At 41.7% G+C, this 15,325-nt stretch overlaps 1 protein-coding gene across 1 annotated transcript in view; it reads right to left on the bottom strand.

The window, feature by feature from the left end:
• Nucleotides 1-15,325, bottom strand: part of SAP130 (Sin3A associated protein 130) — a 69,574-nt gene that overhangs the window by 30,621 nt on the left and 23,628 nt on the right. The window contains exons 8-14 of the mRNA XM_080920329.1: nt 12,103-12,250; nt 11,878-11,968; nt 11,584-11,688; nt 10,602-10,743; nt 6,963-7,084; nt 4,608-4,910; nt 3,105-3,282 (exon numbers count right to left, since the gene is read on the bottom strand). Coding sequence (XP_080776455.1) covers nt 3,105-3,282; nt 4,608-4,910; nt 6,963-7,084; nt 10,602-10,743; nt 11,584-11,688; nt 11,878-11,968; nt 12,103-12,250 — 1,089 coding nt within the window. The remainder of the gene's footprint in view (nt 1-3,104; nt 3,283-4,607; nt 4,911-6,962; nt 7,085-10,601; nt 10,744-11,583; nt 11,689-11,877; nt 11,969-12,102; nt 12,251-15,325) is intronic.

Raw genomic sequence — 15,325 nt, 5'->3', positions numbered from 1 at the left:
TGTGGGGAGAGAATCCCAATTTTGAAAATGCTCCACCGTAGGTGGCAAGCGTTCAGGGCATTTTCTTGATTGGGAAGGGCCAGCTCACAGTGCGTGGTGCCACCCCTGGCTACGTAGTCCTGGGTGGTACAAGGAGGCAGGCTGAGGAAGCCATGAGTAACAAGCCTGTAAGAAGCAGTTTCTCACCAGCTCTACTTCCTGCAGGGAGTTCCCAGCTCAGACCGCTCATGACGATAGACTAATCTCTGAGGTAAAATAAACCCTTTCTTTCCCAAGCTGCTTTTAGTCACGGTTTAATTAGAGCAACAGAAAATGGGCCAGGACACATATCTAGACACCTAGACAAACCATGGAACTTTTATGATATATATATATTTTTTAAATATTTGTTTTTGTGTTGCTAGGGAATGAACCTAAGGCTTCATGAATGTCAGACAGAATTCTAGTGGTGAACTAATCCCAGCACTGCAATGGTATTTTAGACAGCAATAAGAAAGTCATAAATACCCGTGCACACATTATAGAAAACTGGCCAAACAGAATAGATTCCCATAAAAACAAACAGTATTGAGTATGATTCTATTTACTGGGTCAAAACTTGAAATAATGTTTGCTCCCTTTGCGGGGAGCAGCTTTGTTCGTTCTGATATGCAGCTGATATGAAGGCTGTCTCTGTGGGTCTTTTCTACTCAATGAAAATGTTCACATAGAAGTGGCTAGCAAACACAGATGGCCCTCATTTACTTTACATGGAGTGAAAAGGGACCAGGCAGGCAGTGAGTCAGCACAGGTTCAAGAGGAGTTTTTGTTTGCTTTTGTGTTTTTGAGATAAGGTTTCAGTGTGTAGTCCTGGCTGTCCTCAGGCTCAGAGATCCACCCGCCTTGGCTGTCACAGTGCTGGGATTAAAGGTGTGAGCCACCACTACCCAACTCCCATCAGCAGATTTTTAAAAAAACAAAGCAATGCAAGCACACACAATTGCTGGGATACAGCTCAGAGTTGGAACACTTCTAGGACTTGAAAGGCCCCTTGTCCGGGCACCTTCCCCTCAGAAATAAAAACAAATGATTTACGAGTGAGGAAGAGCCCTTGTATAGCCCTACTCTTTACAGGCAACAAAGGAGGGGAGTGGGCACACCAGAAAGGAGACATGAGTGTTCTCTGGAGTAAAAATTAGGGCAGAGGAGCACTAGATATTGTGGGTGGCAGATGTTTGAGGCCTGCTACTTTAACATAACTGTAGCCATTTTGTATTCGGTCTCTGCTCTGTTCAAAAGGTGAAATTAAGTTCAGATTCTTAGACTTTACTTTCCAGAAATAATTATCAATAGCTGACACTAAAAAATGTTAACAATAAGCAAAAAGTTAGGTTGAATCACCTGTACCCTGTTATCTTAATCTTCTGAAATCCCCGTTTACCACCTGTCCACCATCCTTCTTACCTCCCTCAGGACCAATCAGCTTAAAGGTTGGCTGATAATACTTTCTCTAGTTAGCCAAAAATGCTCTACCACTTCACTGCTTGCCTTTGAACTTTTAAGCCTGGTTTTTCCTACAAAAAGCCTGCCCCTGAGGACAGACTGGTGCCACAATTAGGTTTCTCCTTCTTGTGGACCTGGACATCCAGTATTATGGTGTTTGTTCAATAAACTATTCTTGTTTAACTGAGACTGATGTATGGTTCCCCCACACACACTCTTACTGCTGTCGCCACCTGACCCCCTAAGATCCCTTGATCCTTTGTAAAAATCTGAATGCTGTGGCATGCGTGGGTTCTCATGACTGCCATTGTAGGCAGCATGTGCCACCACACCCAGCAGGGTATTCTCTTAACCAATTCCATTTTCTCAAAGTAAAGAGCAAGTTCAGCAAGAGCCATCTCTCTCCACCTGTCTTTTGTTTTTATTATGGTTACTCAGGATGGGCTGATCTGAGCTTTTAAAAAGATCTTTACAAAGCATTCATAATAACCAAAGCCAGTAACTCTGGTCTGTGCAAACAACTAGAGCTTAAAGCCCTCACTGACCCTCACTGCAGTCATTCAAGCCTGCTCTGAACTTTACTTTCCCAGTGCTGCTGGCACCGTCGTGGCAAACAGGAGTGCTCACGTCCCACTGAATTCTGCAGTACAGGCTTCCCCTACACGGGAGGGCATCTAGAGCGCACAATACTCTTGTCACTAAAAAGGAATCTTAATATGCTTGAAAAGTGCTTGTCCTTAGCAACAATATGTTTGATGAGATAAAATATAAAAGGTTCACATTAGAGAGAACCCCAAGATACATCCAAAGAGTTAATTACAGGCTATATTAACAGCTCCAGGATTAGACTTTGTGCTTTTATTTTGGGGTGGGGGGGAGGGAGGTGTTTTTGTGAACTTGGTAAAAGTTGGAGTCACTTACAAAGAGGAAACCTCAGTTGTAAAAACCTTGTGTAATAATCACCTATAAGCAAGTCTGCATTTTCTTGGTTGTGTAAGAGCAGGCTGAGCAAGCAGGAGCCGCACTTCTCCACGGCCTGCTTCAGTTCCTGCCGCCAGGCTCCAGCCTGTGTTCCTGCCCTGACTTCCTTCGAGACGGGCTGTGATGTGTAAGCCAAGGGAATCCTTTCTTCCCAGCTGATTTAGTTATGGTCTTTGCCATAGCAACAGAAGCAAACTGGAACCTCTAGAGCTAGAGAGAACCCCTAAAGTGTAAAGTACACAATATATGTTTGGGATAGTCATCTACTGACCCGAAGAGTCTTAATGTCCTAGTCTGAGGAGGATGCAGTTTACTAACTTTAATTGTTTTGGAGACCTTTTTTATTTAAAATAAAATTAATGTCTGCGAGTGTTTTTCTTGCTTGTATGCATGTGCACCACATGCATGCCTGTGTCTAGAAGAGAGAAGCAGATCCCACAGAACTGTGGCTGTCACTGTGGCTACGCCGTATGGGTGCGTTCTCCAAGGCCCTCTATAAGAATAGACATGCTTGTGACTTGCAGTGCCTTCTCTCTCAACCCTGGAGAAAACTTAGAAGTGTAAGAGATGAAATTAGGTTCTTTCCTGCACTGGATGTAAGAATCTACTGTTATGCCAAGTACACATCTGAGCCTACTCACCCATCTGTAGCAGGTTTCTTCCGCAGTATGCTTGGCCGGGGAGATGAGCCCTGGGCTGGTGTGCTGGTGCTAGCACTCTGACTGTGAGTCTGGACCACTGTGGTTGCTGCTGGAGCAGCACTGAATGGATTGCTAATAGGGTTGGCTACAATGGTAGCTCCATCTGCCAACACCACAGCTGAAAGAGAAGTGAGGACAGGAGAGAGAAGCAGAACATTTATCTAAATGCCACATGAGACACAGACACCATGGAGACACCTGCTATTAGGTATTCACGCCCCAAATGCCCCGATTCAAGAAGTAAGGGAGCTTCGCATATGAAGTCTCGTGTTTGATCCTTAGAAAACCCCTATTCTCAAGAGATAAGAAACAGCACTAGGCTCATTTGCTTACAGGGCACACTGGGAAAAGTCACCAAGTCTACCAATGCAGATGATAACATCATGTGTTGTTTTTTCATGTGTATGGACCTTTAGCCTGTAGGTATGACTGCTTTAGTCCTACAGCTACTGTTATGACTGGTATATAGTACTATACTCTTATCTTTTTGAAAATACATTAAAAAAGATAAACCCAACTAACCAATACTTTAAGCACAATGATGTTTTATGATGATTCTACTAGTATTTTGTCATGAATGTTAAGATAACATTAAGGTTTTGTTGCTTAAATACAACTCTGAAGAAACTGAAAAATTAAATGAGAACACTGTAAGGTATTTTGCTCTTTTAACTTGAGCTTTTGATAGAGCGCTCCTGGCTGAGTGCAAATGCGAATTAGGACGTTGACACATGCTATTTCTAAGATTTCTTCCTATCTTCACTTTACCTGTGTAGGTGTTTTGTGTGTATATAAACCGTGTGTGCACTGCCCACCAAAGCTAAGAGGCTGGAGTGGGATCCCCTGGAGCTGAAGTTACAGAGGGCTGTTAGTTGCCTCACAGGGGCTGGGTAACAAGCCCGGGTTTCTGGAAGAGCAAGCAATGCTTGAACTGCGGAGCCATCTCTCAGTGTTTTTTTTTTTTTTAAAAAAAACAAAACAAAACAAAACAGGATCTCACTATGTAGCTCTGGCTGTCCTGGAATTCACTATGTAGACCAGGCTGTCTTTGATCTCACAGAAATAAATCTACCTGCCTCTGCCTCCCAAGTCCTGGGTTTAAAGGTGTGCACCGTCTTTTGGGACTCACACATACTACTTTTTAACATGAAGTTATAGGTAAGGTCTAAGCAACTCATCTTACAAAGGTGAAACTAAAAAGAATTACCTGAGGTTACAAAGCCTGACAGTGTCGGGTCAAGATTAAAACCCAGGCATACTTCTTTCATCCACGTGTTTTAAAACCCACTTCTCTTTGTGTGTTCATACAAAACATCAGTGCTCATGTGGTTTTCTCACTCTGCTGAGGACGGATTCCAGGTTGTGTAGCTGGCTTTTGATTAGCTCCTCTATCTGTACAGCCCCTACCCCCCACACCTTTTTCCAACAAAGAGTTACATTTACCTGAGGCTTTTCCTTCAGGCTGTGGCTGCTGATTACCCATTGTTGCTGGCTGAAGCCCCTGAGTGTTGATTGGGGCTGCTGAGTGGATTCCTTGGGTGCCAATTGGTGCTGGCTGGATCCCTGATGTCCCAATGGGGGCTGGCTGGATTCCCTGCGTGCTGATGGGTGCTGGCTGGATCCCCTGAATATGACGGGCATGTGAGGCATCCACTGTCATCAGCTGCATAGGGTTCAAGTGGACTGTAGATGCTACACCAACGCCAGTCTGAGCTGTGATGGCAGAGTTTGGGGCCTGAGCTGAAACTGAAGATAACACAGGTCAGCTCCAGATCCACACAGAGATAAGAGAAAAGCGAACAGGTTCTTCACTGCGAAGGGGTTGGGGGGTGGGGTGTGTCAGACCTAGCAGAGAACAAGGCTCAGGGTTCAGTCCTCAGCTGCTATTATACTCCTTACAGGAAACTCTCTACTACCAATTGTTTTTCTTTTCATTACCTACCAACTTCTTTTTGCAAAATTATCAGGAATACAATAAAATTAGAAAGTTGGGCTTATAATTGGGATCTTAGTACTTAGGAGGATGAGACAGGAGGACTATTATAAGTTCTAGGTGAGTCTAAGTTACACAGTGAATTCTAGGCCATCCTGGGCTACATTTTAGGAGTCAGTCTTAAGAATTACAGATATTAGCTAAACAAGAGTGCTAAAAGGATAACATAAAACTTGTAAAATAAACCCACAGGCTGACCAGGCCAAAAATCTGAGTTAACTGACAGAAGCACTGCCAAAGGCACTGTAATTATGTGTGTCTGTGTGGGTATGTGCACATATGTGTGGGTGCTCTTGGAGGCCAAAGCACCCGATTCCCTGGAGCTAGAGTTACAGGTAGACATGAGCTGCCTGCCTGACGTGGCTGTGGGAATGAAACTTGGGTCCTCGGTCAAGAGCAGTAAACACTCAACTACTGAGCCACTGCTCCAGAGAATTTTTTTTAAGTTTTATTTATTCATTTAATGTATATGAGTACATGTAGCTGTCTTCAGACACACCAGAAGAGGGCATCAGATCCCATTACAGTTGGCTTGAGGCATGATGTTGTTGCTGGGATTTGAACTCTGGATCTCTCTGGAAGAGCAGTCAGTGCTTTTAACTGCTGAGCCACTTCTCCATCCCAAGAGAATTGTTATTATTGGAATAACCATGAAAGGGAAGAATCTATTTCCAAGGTTATTAAGTATTTTTAGCGCTTGAAATCTGAAACCAGTACTGTTCAAACTGGAATAAGGTCACATACAACTTTCAGTTTTCTAGTAGCTGCAGAGATGGTGAACAGGACACACTGCTCTTGAAGAGGACCTGAGTTTGCTTCCTAGCATCCATGGGACTTGGCTCACAGTCCCCTTCTAATAAAACTCCAGTGCACTCGATGCCCTGATTTGGACTTCTTGGGTACCAGCACTCACACAGGAACACAGCCACCTCACTTCCCATCATTAAAAATAAAAATACTAATAGGAAAGGGGGCTGGGGAGACAGCTCAGCAGTTTGGTCCCAGTTCCATGTTTGGTGACTCAAACCATCTGTAACTGCAATTTTAGAAGAGCTGAAGCCACCTCTGGCTTCCCTGGGTACCTGTGCTCACATACATATAATGTCCAAATATGCAAGTAAATAACGAAATACACATTTAAAAATACCATCTCTCACTGACTAAATCAATAAAATAAATAGACCAGACACCCAGTGCATTGGTTCATGTCTTCAATCCCAACACACCGAAGGGGGAGGGTCGAAAGCTGAGGGTCATCTCCTATCCCACAGCATGTCAGCCCAGTACTTGGGAAACACAGGCAGACAGATCTCTGAGTTCAAGGGTAGCCTGGTCTACCCAAGATGATCTTGAGTTCTAGACAGCCAGGCTGTTACAAAGAGAAACTCTGACTGAAAAGCCAAAATACCAAAAACAACCTCCTGAACATCCCCAAAATGCAAAACCCCAAACAAATAAGTCCACAGGACTATCTGATAAATCAGTATTTACAAATCAGGTTGGCGAATTAAAACATACCAAGACTTAAAACCAACCTGTAAAATATAGCTTTATTTATAGAAATTATGATATCATTTTAAGGCACACGATTATACTCAGGGTAGGCTAAAACTACTTAAATATCACAAATAAACTATCCTTCATAGATCATAAACACGTTGATTAAAGGTGTTTGCAAGTCTTACATGATCTGAATCTGGCAAGAAGCTAGAAATATAACATCTCTTACTGAAATACTCTGATCAGTTCCTTTCTTGTTGCTGACAAAACTGAGAATGTGTAAAAGCTTCAGCATGCGCTCATACCTGGGTACTGCCGGATCGTGGACACAGAACTGGTGATGGGGGTGTAGGTGTGAGCAGCCAGTGGGTAGGCAGAGGGTGGGTAGGTTGGCAAGAAGTACTGGAACTGAACAGGAACTGAAGGTCTGTAAATACAGCACAGAGACATGAGCCAGAGTTCTTTCCTTCATCCTGCACATCACCATACAGATCCTCCCAACTATGTCCCCACCGTACATCAAAGGACAAAATGAAGAAACTGTAAACAAGTATGTGGTTACTGTTAGTGCCCACGTCAATCAATGTTAACAGTCTCTACAGATGACTTTTTAAAAACTTTATGGATGTTTTCTGAGAAACACAATTACCAAAACAAATGACAAAACCCCAGGAGATGATTGAGTTCACTTGAGTCCAAGAGTCTGAGACAACCATGGCACCACAGCAAGCTCCCTTCTCTAGCCAATCAACTACTCCACTTGAAACACAGTTAATATCTTTTTGTTAGAAAATTTAGTCAAATATGTATAAAGCCCCCTAAGTTATAGAAACTAATTCAGAGACCAGAAAATAAAAAATGAGATTTACTTTGTTTTTCTGAACTTAATACTTTTTTGATATCAAAAATGATCGGGGCAGTATGAGAAAAGACGACAAATTTTACTCTCTACTTAGACCACAGAATTGTACACAAAACTGAATTACCCAGAGAAACAGTCCATTACAATCAAAGTTTGTCAAGGAAGAAAAGAGTAACTCAGTCATAGTTTCTATTCATGCTTTACATATTTAAAAATTCAAAGAAAGCACTATTTGAAGCAGTTTTAAAAATTTCAATAACATGGTACACTACCCTTCATGAAATAAAGTCTTAAAATAGAAAAGGAACTTTTATTCATCACACTGCAGATAGGATGGGAAGAAATCTATCAAAGAATGCCATTTAAGGCAGGAATAAGACAAGGATGCTCACGATCTCCACTAACACTGTATTTAAATTTTATTATTTGCTTCATGTGTATGGGTGTTTGGTCTGCACGTATATAAGTGTACCCTGTGTACAGTGTCCTTAGAGGCCAGAGTGGGTCTTAGATTCCCTGGAAGTGCAGTTAGAGATGGTTGAAGGCTGCCATGTGGGTGCTGGGAACTGAACTCAGATCCTCTGAAGAGCAGCCAGCCCCTAACTTCCGAGCCACCCCAGCAACAAACATCATATTGAAAACTCTGGCTACTTCCTAAAATAAATAAAAAGGAAAAGATATTGTCTATATGCAAAAAAAGCAAACAAACAACTGTCCTGCCCATTTGGAGATGAAATGTGAATGCTTGCATTAGAAATCTAAGAGAACATATAGAGTTTTAGAACTAAGAAGAACATTTAGATGCACATTAAAGCAAGATACTAAGTAAAACCGTAAGTATTTCTAAAAGATTTACACTGTGGGGAAAGGAATCCAGATGTGGAATGGTTTAAACTGGAGGTGTCAGCATGTCTTCACATTTCTGACCTTTGCCTGCAGCAAAGGCATGCAGGACCAACAATCTATAGCAAAAGCCAAGCAAAGGCTGAAATGCAGGTCTTCAAAGGATCCACAGGCCCCTGGAAAACAGCAGATTCCTGGGCTCAAAGGATATATGTGTCGTAGGACATAAAGGAAGGGCTGGTGCAGAGAGACGGTGAATCCCACAAGTATGGTCTTAGGGTATCCCACAGGGGACTATTTTAACTCCAAACAAAGGGCAGCAATAAATAAAACTAAGTCCCTACACTGCTAGTTAATAAAACTGAATTCATAGGCTCAGACTGATTAAAAATCAAACAAACAAAAACTCAAATAAATAAATATATACAGGAAAGTTTCTTCACCTCAGAAAGCCAACCATGATATGGAAGAAGCAACAGAAAAAGTCAGTCCTTTGCAAATATCACAACTAATACAGCCATGAATTATCAGAAAATACAGACTGAATAAGAAGTCAAAGTCTCAAAGCTGTTGTTGTTTTGTTATTGACAGAGGGTTTCACTATGTCTTCCTGGCTGTCCTGGAATTCTTTATGTAGACCAGGCTGGTTTGATTGTCTATGTCTCCCAAGTTCTGGGTTACAGGTGTGCCACCACACCCAGCCTTCTCAGTATTTCCACAGGCTCTAAAGCATCTTGCCCGAGTCCATTGTTTCCTTGTAGCATATCGACTCTGCTTACCCAGTTCTGAATAGTAAATCAATGACGGCAGCAACAACAACCAACTAGTACTTCTTCAGTGGGTTCACAAAAACCAAAAAACCCAAAACCAAACCAAAACAAACAAACCCAACCACCTCCATGCTAGCAAATGACTGATGAATAGCATCACCCTCATTAACCACAATGAAGCTGGAATCACAGGACGAATAGCCAGCACATACTTTCTAATGGTGAGGAAGAACCACTCTAAAACTGCCTCGATCTAATAATGGTGAGGACACAATATGACCATACCAAACTGCTATTCTACAATCTAACTGGCTTGTCAGTGCTACAGTGAAGGTGTACAAAGGAGAATGAATAGCTACACAATTATCGCAACTAAATATGCATGGATAAAGTTATGATCCTGCAACTCATATTCTAAAAATGTTTTAACACTGTTGCTGGGGTTGTAAGCTGGTACAACCACTCTGGAAATCAGTCTGGTGGTTCCTCAGAAAATTAGACATAGTGCTACCTGAAGACCCAGTTATTCCACTTCTGAGCATATACCCCAGAGATGCTCCAACATACAATAAAGACACATGTACCACAATGTTCCTAGCAGCCCTATTTATAATAGCCAGAAGCTGGAAAGAACCCAGATGTCCTTCAGTAGATGAATGGATACAAAAATTGTAGTATATTTACACAATGGAGTACTACTCAGCCATCAGAAACAATGACTTTATGAAATTCTTAAGAAAATGGATGCATCTAAAGAATATCATCCTGAGTGAGGTAACCCAGTCACAAAAGAACAGACAAAATATGCAGTCACTGATAATTGGATACTAACCCCAGAAAGCTCTGAACACCCCAGAAACAACTCACAAGCCATACGAAGCTCAAGAAAAACAAAGGCCAAAAAGTGAAAACCTCAGTCCTTCTGAGGAAGAAAAATAAGTGTATAGCACCCTCTCAGAGTGTAGTACACCTGGACCTTAAATCATTAATAATTCAAGAACTAAAAATATAGCTTTGTGGCAATTTTTGGTTTTCAAAAATCATTATGTTTAATCTATACACACCAAGAAAACTGACTGTTTCCATGTTACGTTCTGTTCTACATGTACTTTATGCTTATGGTAACTAGTAAGATTTCAACAAATACTATCAAATTTCTAAAAGAATTAAGTACTGACAAAAATATATTCATATAGTGTTATGCCTTTAAAAATCTGTACATGTCTTTCTTTTTTTAAAAATAAAGTTGAAAGAGGAAAAAAATGTTTTAAAAAGCAACAAACCCAGAAATAAAACAAAACTTAACACAGTCAAGAAGTTGACAATAGGAGGATATCCACCAGAATAATAATGGCTTAATAACAATTGTGCACTTTCATTATACACGACAGTGTTTTTCAGATATTTTCAGAGGGGAAAGCAAAAACAATACCACGAGAGATGAGGGTGACTAAGACTTTGCCTCCTACCTGTTGTCATTTCGGGTTTCCATGGCCACAGGATTTGGAGAAGCCCGATGACCGGAAATGGGAATCAGGCTACTCCTCTCCGAAGGGTAATCAGGCTGGATCCGAGGGGAAGTGTGTGTGATCTGCTGGGGCACCACCTTAGCTAAAGACAATAAAGAATCAATTTCATTACTACTCATGGGCGAGCCAGTCACAGTGAGTAGTATTCTTATAAATGCCTACACTTGGCTGTCACCCACCAGGCCTTTACTTTCAGCCTGGCTTTTCTTAACTTGCTCCTTTTCATTGAAATGCTCTTCATAAGGGTGAGCGTTAATAACCACATAACAGAATTTATAATTTAAAAAGAGGCCATGAATTTCAAAGAGGAAGGGGAGGGTACCTGGTAGGGGTTGGAAGGAGGAAAGGGAAGGAAAAAATAAATGATGTATTTTAGTCTCAAAACATTAAAAATTATTAAAAACAGATGATGCAGAAGCAAGTGCGAATGGTTATGATGCTGTGGAAAGAAAGGCTAAGCCATATCAGTGATTTGAATAAACTCAAACAGATAAACAATAAAATAAAAGTCTAATTCTGGAGCCTGGGAGATGGTTCGTTCACTTGGTAAAGGGTTCACTGTGACGGATGCAGACCTGAGTTTTGGTTTAGAAACCATGGAAAAGGGGTGGGCACAGCATTGTGTGCCTGTAATTCCAACAGACAGAGATGGGCAAATTCCTGGGGCTTACTGGCCAATTAGCCTAGTCAAAATAGAAAGCTCCAGGTTCAGTGACTGACACGATTTCAAAAAACTGAGGTGGTATGCATGCATAATGAATGCAGACACACAGACACACACACTTGAATAAACAAAAGTCAAATTCAGAGTTGCTTTGAAAATCAACAATAAGGAAACAATTCTATCACCTTTGACATGAAGGCCTGGTCATATGGACTGCAAATTCCTCAAAGACTTTTGTGCGAAATGTCCAACACTTACCAACTGGTATATTTGAAGTGGTCACAGCAGTAGCATGGGATGAATGGGAGGGCATTGTCATGGTAACAATTGTACTTGTGGGAGCTTGTGTGTGCGACACAGATCCTGAAAAGAGGGTTAAAAAAAAATCCTTAACAGCAGTTTCCCTGCACACATTGCAGACTCTTAAAAACCTGGGGAAGCTTTTGGGGAAAGATAAAAGTTTTCCTCTGAAGGTGGATAATGGAAAGTGAGCTCAGCACTTGCCTTCCTTCTGTGTGGTGCACTGAAGAGCAGGGTCACTGACTGACTTACCAGCTGTGGTTGCTGATGGAAGCGTGTTGGTTGCCAGGATAGGTGCTACTGTAGCTGCAGCCACTGGTGTGCCAGTACTGAAGATGGTTTTCTGTGAGGGCACCCACAACACAGTTAGACACAACAATATTTCCCATTCTAGCTGGTCTAAAGTGCTGACAAATCTCACTGGCCCTTGTCAGCACGATTCTAATTTACCCCATAGGTGGCTTCACTTGTTTTTACCTGAGCCATTGTATGGAGCTGCTGTTTTGGCGTCCCTAATGCAGGGTGAGAAGGCAGTGTGATTCTCGTTGTCACATCTCGAGACTGTGCAGGACGCTGGATACTAATGGCCGCAGATGGCGGATGCTGGATAGACAATGTGGGCCGACTGTGAAGAAGAAGGTACCATGTGACTTGTAAGTTTTCCACGACACAACAAAGGTAATCAAGGAAGGCATCTTGTCCTTATGATCATACAAATTTTACCTTAATTTTTAGTTAAAACAATATTGAAATAAATGGCCCTTGGCTTTTTCTCTTGTGGCTGGCTGCCATCTTGCTTCAAAAATGTATAAATTAGCTTGTAATCATGATGTAGTTAACACTAAGAAATTTTTATCTGTGTATATAGACACACACGTGCTACAGAGCATATGTGAAGATCAGAGGAAAATTTGTAGTTGTTTTTCTTCTTCTACCACGTGGGTTCTGGGATTAAGCTCAGGGTTTAGAGGAAACTTCACATTCTGAACCACTTTTCTGGCCCACCATTATTGCCCCAGTGCTAAAGAAGGAACCCAAGGGAGTCTTGAATATGCTAACAAGGGCTTTACCACTATTTATATTTGAGGTCCTTGGCCTTTTGAGACAGGTTCTACTTAGTTACCCAGACTGACCTTGAACTTGAGATCGTTGCCTTTAAAGTTCAAGGATTTTGGGTGCACTCTATTGTACTTGATGACATTTGAAAGAACATACTTATAACAATCAGTTTGTTGTGGAAAATTCCAAAGACAGACAATAAAGTTTTCTTGTTATGAATTTTTGATAAGTTTCCTAAAGAAAGATTACAAGTAACTATGACTGGTCTTCGGAGACACTTGACGTCCTGACCGCTCCCCTAGTTTTATAACATCTGTACTCAGTGGAAGAACCTCACTGAAATATACACTTGTGGTTATGACTGACTAGTGAAAGGGATTCAAGCACACAGGGCACGCTAGACTCACTGGCTTCTCAAAGAAAGGGGAGGTTACATAGAATGCACTGAGTGGTGGCGTGGGGCACACCATAGTTCTATGCCTCAAGAACTGAGGCACAGGATTCACAAGGACCGTCTGTGCCCAGGAGTTCCAGACCAGCCTGAGAAACAGTATACTAAGACCTTGCTTCATAAAAGAACCAACCAAACAAGCAAGCATATTTGGAGACTAACTATTTGAGAAGAAAAATTTGGATCTTGTACCTCATGGTCTACCAGGACAAATACTGAAAGAATCAAAAACTCTTGGCAACTAAAAATATACATAAAGAAAAGATGGGCGAGCTCTTTCCTGAGTCTGCATGAGGGACCCACATAGTGGGAGGAGAGAATAAAAAGGAAGCAGGCTGTGGTAGCACACATGTGCAAACCTAGCACTTGGAAGGTCAGGCATGAAGAGCAGGAGTTCAAGCCATTTTAAGTATTCGGTCATTTGGGTTAAACAAACATACAAAGAAAACAAGAAGGAATGCACGATTATGGGTAAGCATGTTTACAACCCGGCAACTGAGGAGGCAAGGGCAGGAGGACCGTCTTTGAAGATAGCCTTGAAGTGTACAGAAACAAAGTCTATCACATAAATATTTACCATTCAGAGACAGAAGCGGTGACTCATGGTTATAGTCCCAGCACTTGGGATGCTGAGGGAGGAGGATCATAACTCTCCAGGCAGCTGTAGCTGCAGAAGGGGAGATCCCATCTCAAGCAACAGTTATTACTGCTCATTTATCAAATATTTAAAAGTATGAGGTATAAACTGGTATAAACTAAGACAGGTAATCAGATGTTAGCTATAGACAATTCTAAGTACCTAGTTCTCTGATTAATTTTTGCAATTTATGTTAGATGTATTTGTACAAATGAAAAATGGCACAGTATAAAATGTACACACATACACTATGACATCATCTATGATAGTATGGGATGAGACACCCTGAATCACTTACAAAGGCCTGGTATAGTGCTGCTAACTGTGATAGAATAGTAGGTGTTGAAATGAAAAGCTTTCAACGTGAAGCAGGAGAAAGAAGTAAATATTCTTAGGGGTAAAAGGGATAAAATAAAAACCTATTCGAATTTGAATGTATGAGCCGCACAAACACCGGAAGACTGCGTTAGAAGCTGTGAAAGGCTGTCTAGAAAGAACACGGCTGAGGATCAGCTTAGGTGGCACGGTGTGCCCGAAGCTCCCGGCTCAGTAACTAGCACTGCACAAACGGTATGCATGGTGTGGTGGTGCATGTCTGGACTAGAGGATTACAAATTCGAGGTCATCCTCGGCTACATTTATAACCCAACTTTGTATATGAGCCCTCACCTTCAAAAAAACAAATCAACCCCCCCCAAAGAGGAGCTAGAAAGATGGCTCAGTGGTTAAGAGCAATTGCTGTTCTTACAGAGAACTCTGGGTTGGTTTCTTGCACCTACATGGCATCTCACAACTGTCTCTCAACTGTAGTTACACACACACACACACACACACACACACACACACACACACACACACACACGCTATATTCATACACATCTGCTTCTGCAGCACATTTAGGGAAATTGGAACAAAAAAGAGAATAAGACACCATGCAAATTTTGAGGAATTCTGTATTAAAAATACTCAAAGTAGAAATAAGTAAACCTGTGTCTTATTAACTGCTACACCATCCCTCCCACTCCCCAAATACAAACACCTACATACATGAAGGATCTTTTTGAGATAGGGTCTTTCGACTTAACCTTGGCTGTCCTGGAACTATGTAGACTTCAGAGATTTGCCACTGCTTCCCGACTGCCGGAATGTCCACTGTGTCTAGCAAAATACAGTAAGTGCTCTGTTGTTGTTTTGTGTGTGTGTGTGTGTGTGTGTGTTTTAGATTTTATTTTATGTGTATTAGCACTGCATGTATATCTGTACACCACATGCATGCGTGCCCAGCAGAGGCCAGAAAAAATAAACCAGTCTTTAAGGAGGGAAAAAAGGACGTCCACGATGAAAAACACCAGTGTTTGGTGCCAGTATCATCTCCGGAGTGAGCATACGCAATCCCACGAGCTTCCCAACCTGTTTGAACAGACAGTGTTGTATGAATTGTGCTATTCACAACCATGTGGTTGGGAATCAATTTTATGAAGCTCAAAGTGTGAACAGTCACATCCCAAGTTAGACCTGCTGGTACTGCCCCATTTCTTAAGCACTGAAAACTG

This window comes from Micromys minutus (assembly GCF_963924665.1).
Source record: "Micromys minutus genome assembly, chromosome: 8".
In the NCBI taxonomy this organism is placed as follows: domain Eukaryota; kingdom Metazoa; phylum Chordata; class Mammalia; order Rodentia; family Muridae; genus Micromys; species Micromys minutus.
The sequence above is the reverse complement of the archived record's forward strand: the minus strand, read 5'-3'. Positions and strand labels throughout refer to the sequence as shown.